Source organism: Fukomys damarensis, unplaced genomic scaffold, assembly GCF_012274545.1.
Source record: "Fukomys damarensis isolate Sample0158 unplaced genomic scaffold, DMR_v1.0_HiC HiC_scaffold_24, whole genome shotgun sequence".
Lineage (NCBI taxonomy): Eukaryota > Metazoa > Chordata > Mammalia > Rodentia > Bathyergidae > Fukomys > Fukomys damarensis.
In genome coordinates, this window is record NW_022900936.1 from 16,682,719 (window position 1) to 16,692,535 (window position 9,817).

At 40.9% G+C, this 9,817-nt stretch overlaps 1 protein-coding gene across 6 annotated transcripts in view; it reads left to right on the forward strand.

Annotated features, from left to right (window-relative positions):
- App (amyloid beta precursor protein) overlaps positions 1 to 9,817 on the forward strand; it is a 186,755-nt gene that overhangs the window by 106,303 nt on the left and 70,635 nt on the right. For all 6 annotated transcript variants that reach the window (XM_010608564.1, XM_010608565.1, XM_010608566.1 and 3 more), the window contains 3 exons: positions 1,068 to 1,201; positions 7,454 to 7,528; positions 8,107 to 8,265. In XM_010608564.1, coding sequence (XP_010606866.1) covers positions 1,068 to 1,201; positions 7,454 to 7,528; positions 8,107 to 8,265 — 368 coding nt within the window. The remainder of the gene's footprint in view (positions 1 to 1,067; positions 1,202 to 7,453; positions 7,529 to 8,106; positions 8,266 to 9,817) is intronic.

The window sequence follows — 9,817 nt, forward strand, 5'->3', positions numbered from 1 at the left end:
TTCTTCAGGCTCCTAAACACTGAATTCTCAATACTTATCAGTGGTCCTTGGAAACCTACCTTTATAGACATTATACTTCACTCACTCATGGGTTAGAACATTTGATTTTGCATTATACTGTCTAGTTTTATGAGTATTTATGGTTCCGCATAATATAGCAGTGTGTTACAATTCAATTACTGTTGGCAAAATAGTTGAATTCAAATAAAAATCACTTTTTTGATAAGTAGTATAATGAATTGCCAACTATTGCTAAATTTGTGAAGGTACAAGGTCCTTTTGTGATTTCACGAATGCATTTATTGACATTTATATGGCTTTTTATAGTGTTTCAAACACTCTGTCATGAAGGATGGCTTTATAATTCAGGTCTGTGAAATACATCAGGCAGAATTTACCTTTTCTCGGAGGTGCAGTTATTGTACAGTGTGCTAAACTTCATACTTCTTTGGCTTCTCCAGGAACCCTTCCTTCCTTCCTTTTCTTCCTTCTTCCCTTCCCTTCCTCTCCCCTCCCCTCCCCTCCCCTCTTCTTCCTTCTTCCTTTGCAGTACTGGGGATTGCACTCAGGACCTTTGCACTGAGCTACACCCCCAGCGTTTTTTTTACACATCTCATTGTTAAGTTGATAAGTTGGACTCAAACTTGGGATCCTCCTCAGGAGCAAATTCAAGGTGTGATATTGATGTTACTCTTTGCTTTCAAGATTCCAAAAAATTTAATCTAGGAAAGCACGAGGATTTGGGAAAATGTGTCCCTATTAAGCATTTGTGCATACTTGTTTTGCAAAGAATTTTTAATGCTCAAATTGCAAAATGTGCTCTTTTAGATTTTCCTTTACTCTCTCCCTCCTAGAGTGACTTCACTCTCTCTCTACTAGAGTGAAGTAAAAAAATCCTTCTTTTCCTTTACTGCGAGATGTCTTATGGTGCTCTCTTAAAAGCATTAACATCTTGTGTGTGCTTCTCTGCTAAATTCTCTGTGCTGGGAAATAAATGAAAATGTGGCTTTCATACAAAGGATTGGGTGCTCTGCACGTCTTCTCAGACTTTCCTCTCTACTTTCTAGTTCCTACCACAGCAGCCAGCACCCCTGACGCCGTTGACAAGTATCTCGAGACCCCTGGTGATGAGAATGAGCATGCCCACTTCCAGAAAGCCAAAGAGAGGCTGGAGGCCAAGCATCGAGAGAGAATGTCCCAAGTATGTCTGATGCTTCCATCTCTTTTATCTTACGGTACTGAGAAATCGGGCCTTGCACCTGCCTCAGTCTCCCAATGGGTCCAAGAACTTTATCTTCAAAGTTGCAGGGTTTCATTCTGAAATGTTTGAGGGAAGGACATTGATTGGCATTTTATGCACCTCTGTGAGCATGCTACCTAGGAAAGATCCAGGATTCTGTAAGCACATATTAAATTACATCTACAAAGTTCTCTGGTGAGAAGAGTTAGTTGGTGGGTGACAGTGGGAAATGAAAGATCTGTTAATTTCTTTCACAATGATTAACTTTTTACTGTTTCATATGTATCTTACAATACCAAATATACCTTAAAAGTACACCATAAGGTTTATTTTTTAAAGTACCTTGAGTCTTTTACTCTGTTTATATAGTGCCAGTAACCATCATGTTGTAAGACAAAATCCACTAAAATGTTCTTTAGTAAAAGGGAATATTTTTATATTAAATACCAAATTATTATGACTTTGGCCCTACCATTTCTTACGGTGGGAATTCATGGAACCCTAGGAAGTTAAAGGTGAACTGAAAAATAGTGAGCATTTAATTTGCACCCGTAGGTGATAGCTAACGGAATAAAGATGCAAGAGAACGGCTCCCACCCTGGCACAACACGGGACCCTTGATGCCCAAACATTTCTTGGTGTCCGAACAGTCATTCTCCAAATGAACTGCAGTGCAAGCCCTTTTATTTTAGCAAATTCTTTATTAAACAAGCTTCTAAAATAGTTTGTGAAACGTGATTGGTTTATACATATTAACTGCAATTTAGGCTCCATCCACTGTCATTAAGGAGTTCTAACCCTTTCTTGCATTTCTCATTGAGTCCGTCATTAGGAAAATACACATCCAGCATTTAGTATCTGCCAGCCGCTTTTCTAGTTGGTGTCTACCAAGTTAAAAGTAAATGTGAGAAGATACAGGGAACACAAGTGAATAGAGATCTTGGATCAAGCCAAATGTTCACTGTTTTAGTGTTAGCAAACTGTGGTAGATATGAGAAAATGGGACTGATTTTTGTCATGCTCAGCATATTTAAAGAGTCTCTTGATAGACGTTAAGTATAATTCACAAACTGGCCTATCGTGTATTTTCCAAGATCAGATTAAGTCTTTAGTGGACTATCATAGTGGCTCTTTATTTTCTGTGTTTTTTCCAGGTACTTGGGATTTTAACCCGGACTTATGCATAGCTAGGCAGACGTCCACCTCTACGCCTCATTACCAGGCTCCTTCGCTCCCTCCCTCCCTCCCTTCCTTTTTTCTTGCCTTTAAATTTTTTTGAAAACTTTTTTTAGTTAAACTGCCCAGCTCATCTCTAATTTGTAATCTTCACAGCTTTTCTCTCGCTCCCTCCCTCTCTCTCATTCAATCTCTTTCCCTGCTTCCCTCTTTATCTTATTCTTTCTTAATTTGTAGGTTAGGTGCCCCGGCTTACCTCCAACTTGCAGTCCTCCTGTTTTAGCCTATGTGCTGATCTGAGGGAGGCCATTCTGACTCTAGGGAAGACAACACACAAACACATGCACACACACACACACACACACACACACACACACACACACACCAGGCACACGCACACACATGCGCACTGCAGTTCCTAGAGATAGCCATTGAATGGCCTAGGAAGCTTGTCTGTCAAATGCAAACCAAGCAGTCAAAAGCCCAAACTCCCAAGTACCTTCACTATCTAGCTTTTAAGATGCTCTGGTCACACCTTGAGGGACAGCCCCAGCATCCCATAGCATCCACCTTTTTTAAAAACTAGTCAGTCCTAAACCTGTTTACCCTGCCTTTCCCATCGTTCCCCTGAAATCTCCAGCACAGGCTCTCGTCCCTGTCTCCTCTCCCTCTGCCTCCTGCTTACCACATGGCCCTGTGCGTCACGCTAGGCACCCACCTTTTAGGAACTGTGAAGCAGAGTGCCTGCTCTGTAGTATTTCCCTCCTGATCACTCGGCCTCACCATACCAGAAGAGTAAAACCTACACTTTAAGAAAAGAACTAATGATGTGTCTAAAAAGGATCATCACAATTAACTTCTTTTAAAAAGATGACTAACTAGATTTCTTGGATCTACTTTAGTATAATAACATAGAGGAAAAAATTTATTATAATGATGATACTTTTGCCTCTGGACTATACTTGCACAGCTCTATCGGTGGTCCCAGAGGAAAGCTGGAGAGCTAGCTGGCATGGATCAGTGAGGTTTCCCCTGAAGCTAATTCCTTTGCGAAAGACAAGGTTTTCTTTCAGAAAGTCGCAGGCAGATACAGAATCATTTTTAAGACTGCATCGGAGGACTGAAAGTAGAATATTTTGCTACTGAACTGTTGTTTTGTAAACTTAAGTCCTCTCTTTAATTCTTAAGCTCCCAGAAATCCACAAATTGTCCAGAAGACTGAAAGAAGAGTAACAGAAATAAACAGTGGTGCTCAGCCTGTCACGCACCTTGACTGCTGCTGACCCCAGCCCTCTCGCTGCCTTGCCCTGCGCACAGCAGGAAGTTGCTTCTCTGCTCAGCACACCCCACCTCCACCCCCGTCTGTCCCCCTTTACCTTGGGCTCCTTTTGCTCTCAGCCTTGACTTCCAGCAGTGCTCCGTACTCTGTGACACAGTGACACATCTACCCCCTTCAGTGCACCCCCTTAGTTCTCAGAATGGGTCAGGCAATCATCTACCTTTCACGGGACTCTTAAGTATTTGCGCCCCCCCGCCCCCGCTTTTGTTTTGGTACCTGGGATTGAACTGCGGTCCTTGGGCTTGCAAGGCAGGCCACGGAACCGCTTAATTAAATCCCCGGCCCCTTGTTCCCCATTTTTATTAGTGATCTTTCCATATGTGTGACTGATATCTGCAGCTGGAGTGTAACCATCTTTTAGTTCCTGTGTGTTATGTGAGTCTTACTAAACTTGCATCTCATTCTTGGATCTATCTAGTCACCAATTTGAAAAAGTATATTTTTTTGTTATATCTGGATTATTTTGATCCTAGTAAGACAAGTTAATTTCAAATATGATACTTCTCTGCTGAAAGAGAAACTTTTTATTTTAGTGCATTATCTGTTTAACCCTGACCCAGTCTTTATAATTTTTGAGAAATTTTCTTCATCTACTACTCATCAGATATACCTGAGGTGACTTAGCAGACGTTATCCTAAAGAAAATGCAGTCTCCTACATTTTCATTGGTCATAGGAATGTGAGGTGCTAGAGCTCGGCATTCATCTTCATTATCTGTGGTGCTGAATTCCGGGGAATTTTTGACTTTGAACTTGCCTGCCTCTTAAATCTCTACTTAGTAGTGATCATTTTTCTCTGCATGAAACAGCCAAGTCTTTGAAGACCAATAAAGCTGCAGGAAATTGATACCTTTGTACATGTAGTGGAAAATTGCTTTATTCAGAGTAGCCCTATGGCCCAGATCCTGAGAATTTTGCATTTTTAAAATTTTACTTTTATTTCGGTCGTGATGGTAGTGGTGATCACAACTCTAAACCTTTTGTTGCTATATGTTATGAGTAGCCTTTAGTGGCTGTAAAGAAGCAGCCGGATGGTGTAAAAGTGTTTTTATTACTTACATATTTAATAGTTTTAATGTGTACTTAAAATGAAGCCCTTCAAGATGAAAACTGAACTGACTCCAAGTTTTTTTATTTTGAAGGTGGTAGCATCTCAAGGTCAGCTCTTCTGCTGTCACTAAGTAAAAATAAACTTAGCTCACTGGAAAGATTTCCCATTTTAAGATGGCAGAGTAAGTGAGTAGTAGGGTGTTTGGTTTATTATCCTGTCCTCTCCATTTATTACTTATATGACCTTCAGAGCTTAGACCTTAATCTTGTCCATAAAATAGGAATGGCCATGCCTGGTCTCAGAGTGTATTGTGAGCAGACAGTTTAAGTTAGACAGATTGGTAAAGTGCTTAGTCGGGTTAGCATAACATTGTGTATTATTGTCCTAAGTGGAAGCCACTGATCAGGAGATGTGCAGCCTACAGTCCACATCCATTTCTAATACTTTCTACTGTGATGGTTGAAGTGGTTCATTTGTTTTATTTGAGGCAGTGTATGATATTGGTAAATTGTTCTGTAAAATCAAAGCTTGAGTTTACTTCTGTGATAGGGCTTATTTTCAGTATGATAGCTGAAAAAAAAAAAAAAAAGGAATCATTCCATGGATCCCCAAGTCAAAGCTGAAAGTCTGGGTTCTGAAATGTGTAAGTGACGATGGTAGACCTGTAACTGTAATGTGGGAAATCGTTTTCCCCCTACATTCCAGTAAGACATTTGGTTTTTATCTCAAACTAATTTTACAACTCCTTGCCTAAGGAATTCTTGGTAGAGTACCTTCATTGTGGCCATTTTCCCTATAGGAAATTGGAAGTTTTACTGCGAGGGTTGTCATATTTATAAAGCAAAGATAGATTTCAGTGTCATCTAGCTCACTGATACCCTTTATTAACACATGGAAATGCCAAAATAATTGGGACAACGTGTTTGCTTTGTATATGTACTGTATTCTTGCTCACCATGTTCCTGCGGTATTTTGTCCCCCTTTCTGCTTTTGTGGGGTTTTTTTTCCCCCTGCTGTACTGGGAATTAAATTCAGGGCCTTCACACTTCCCTAAGATCCCATCCCTTATCTATGTTTTCTTTTGAGATAGAATCTCACTAAACTGTGAAGTTGTCCCAGCGGGGCTCACATTTGCGGTCCTCCTGCCTCAGCCTCCTCTGATACTGGCTTTTGTCCAAATCTTACTGTCGACATTGAGTGTATTGATATGCTGTTCGTGTATAGAGAAAAATTAATTCTATTTTATTTCTCCATAACACCCCGGAAGCAACAAGGGCGTTGTGTCTTATATGAAGTATACCTGGTCTGATGAATGTTGCAAAGATGTTACGTTAGCAGACAGTAAAGTACCTAAGAAGAATCTCAGATGGTGATCGGACAGGGTATTACCTCATAGATGTTCTCTCCAAGAACTTCCAAAACCTTTTTCTTTGTGATTTTGAAAGATATCACAGGATAACCCATTCAGAACCCCTCCTGTCCCTCAGGAGCTATTCTCATTCCACATTCCTATTCCCCAGTAAGATTTCCTACTCTTGAAAGATACCAAAACAATCAATTCCTTAAAATTGATTAAATATCTATAAATAACGGGCACAGAATAGTAATGAAATTTCTCACGCTTTGAAAGTATGCAAATTATGCACATAGAGGTACACATCTGGCAATAGGCCAGTATTTTGCTGACCTGATTTTTCTTTTTTCGCCATCCTAGCTCAGGAAAGTGCTTCATTTGAACTCCATGGGCGAGCTGGTGGTACACTTGAAAGGGAAAGCATAGCCATGGGTTGTGAGAAACTAAGTCTTTTTTTTTTTTTTTTCAGTGAGATACACAGCTGAGAACATTCACTCTGTGCATTTAGAGCACTGCAGTTACACCTCTCAGGGAGATCCAGGTGGATGTGAAGGCTGGGAACAGAAAGCCTTACTTTTTTAAAATAAGATTGACTTGGTTACTAAATCAGTGCTTCTCTTTGCTATAGTTGGAATATTGTAATGTACCTTTTCTTGGGATTTCTGGAGGGATTTGAGGTAATCCTTGCTAAGTTAGTAAGCAGAAGTCTTCCTCTCTTTCCCTCCTTATGTATTTTTGGAAACATTATATGACACATATACATGTATAAAAATGTTATGCATGTTATTTTCTCCCATACTAAAAATACGCAGTTGAAATGTTTAATGTGACACCATGGAATGCTGAAGTCATCCCATTTAACTTATTAATGAAAGACCTTCCTGAGGGAGTACATACCTTTTATGAATAGTTGGTATTTGTTCACATCGAGTAAGTTGACTTCTGGCTCTTTCTTCAAGGAAATAAAAAAAGACCAACCTTGTTTCAAAAACTACATTCCTGTCATGTGAACATTTATTTATACAGTGCTGCGGGAAATTGGTGTGCACGAGGTGAAATATTGCTCATATAGGAGTGTGTATATGATTTAAAAAAAATTTTTTTTTTTGTATCAGGGATCAAACTCAGGACCTTGCGCTTGGGAAGCAGGTGGTGGAACCATTGAGCTAAATCCCCAGCCCCTAAAAGATATTTATGACGATAGAAATAGAAAATAAATACTACAATGCACGCAGTTCTGCCTGTGTTTCAGGGAAGAGGTGATGATTTCTCAGCTTGTCTGTCACTTGCGTAGGTCATGCGAGAATGGGAAGAGGCAGAACGTCAAGCCAAGAACTTGCCCAAGGCTGATAAGAAGGCTGTGATCCAGGTAACATCTGACCCCATTCCCTCCTGAGCAGGATGGGGCGGCAACCTGCGCAGGGTTCCAGTGAGGTCGGAGTTGGTCATTAGGTAGCATTTGAATTGCGTAAACCCCTCCTTCTATTTGTTCCCAGTTATTTCAAGGTATAATCAATTGCTGTAATACTCAAGTTGTTCCTTGCAGTCTACTTTTTTTTTTTTATTCATAATACATCTTTTTCATTGCCCTAGTTCTCTGCTACTTCTTAGGTGAGAATTTGAATTTTGGACTGAAACCAGCCTCCAAATGATCTTAAATAAACAGAGATTATCATGGTTATTTGCTGAAAGTACTTTGAGTAACAGGTGCAAAATTTTTTAAATACATAATGTAAGAGCTCCCACAAATTTATCATCATCAGTCATATCAGTCCTTTGCAACAGTGATTTCCAGTGAGACTTTAGGTTTGGTTGGAGGGTAGGGAGTATAGGAAAGGGGGGTAGCCTATAAAATGTCCAAAATTAGTTAAAATGTTGGGAAAGTCTTGGATTAACTGCCCAGTCCTGTGCATTCCTACCCTGATGTGTGTTCGTTTATGATGGCAGCATTTCCAGGAGAAAGTGGAGTCTCTAGAGCAGGAAGCGGCCAACGAGAGGCAGCAGCTGGTGGAGACCCACATGGCCAGAGTGGAAGCCATGCTCAACGACCGCCGCCGCCTGGCTCTGGAGAACTACATCACTGCCTTGCAGGCCGTGCCTCCCCGGGTAAGTCTCGCAGGGACTTCACTCTGGGTTATTGTTCAGTGGGTGGGATGCAGAGGACTGGACACCTTACACAAGAAGATGGGAGAAATGCCTGGAGCACCTTGCCTATTGGAATGACTTCCGTCCGTTCCATCTTGAAGGTCTTGGAGCCACAGAGCCATCGGTCAGTACCTCCCCTTTTTTTAGTGTATATTTGAGATCTGTAGTAAATATATTCATCATACAGAGTTGGCACATATTGCATCTTGATCCTTTTCACTTCCCCTTCCCACTTTCCTGTTCCCTGCCATCCCCACCCCTAAGACCCCTTCACATCTCCACATCATTGAGAGAGGCTAATGTAAGAGGATCACGGGTTTCAGCCCAGCCATCTGCTCTCTTACGTTTAATTTAGATGCTTATATTTCTCCTTAGAGCACTCAGACAGGCTTCCCAGGAACTCAGGGTGCAAGGCCTGATTTGATTTAACCTGAAATGGTAACAACTGGTGACATAAATTCTGAAACGCACAAGCTACAGGATGCCTTAGTCTTTTCAGGCTGCTCTAACGGAATACTCTAGACCGAGTGGCAGAGGAACAACAGAAACTTACACCTAACCATTGCAGACCTGGGAAGCACCAATATTGGCCGAAGGCCTGCTTCCTGTCCCATGAACCTTTTCTGTCGTGGTCTTCTCACTGTGTCTTCACATGCGACAAGAGACAAGAGAGCTGTCTGGAGCTTCTTTCCTAAGGTCCCTGATCCCTATTTTGGGGGTTTTGAGCACATAACCTGATCATGTCCACCGTCTCCACCCCAGTGCCCTACCAGCACCCTGGATATTAGGCTTCTACCCAGGAGTTTGGTGAGGAAACCCAGACATTCAGACCATAGCAATGGATTTTAAAAGTAATTTAGCACAGCTCTTTCATTATATAAGTGATGAAATTGAGGTCAAGAAAACTGGAGACCTGGCTGAGTTGTTAATTTTCAGTGTACCTATGGGAACTAGAACTCAAATTTCTGGCTGGGAGCAGTGGCTGTACTCCCTTGGAGGGAAGCCTGAAACCAGCGTGATGTCATCAGTGAAGAACTTACTTGTGGTTTTCAGTGTCCATTGTGTCAAAAGGCTTCTAAAAGGTGCAGGCATGGGTTTCTTCACTGGCACTCAGTGATAGGAGGACTCTCTCTGAATAGAAGGAATGTTTGGAGCATGAGTCCATCACTGAGAGTTATTGAAATCTCCAGCAATAGCTGTGGATGGTTCATTTCTCTTTGCTGTACTGTCAGTTTTTACTTTAGGGATTTTGAATCTCTGTTTTTAGATGTGTGAATATTTAGGGTTGCTCTCTTCCACCTCCCCTTATCATTGTCAAATTAATTTTTAATCCCTAGTCATATATTTCGCTCTGAAATCTACTTTGTTTAATGTTAATAAAGCTACTCCAGCTTTCTTTTGATGACTGTTAGCATAGTGTATTTTTCAATCCTGTTCTATTGTTTAGGCAGCTTATATACTTGGGTCTTGCCTTTTAATTGGGAAAACTGTACTTTTTTTTTTTTTTTTTTTT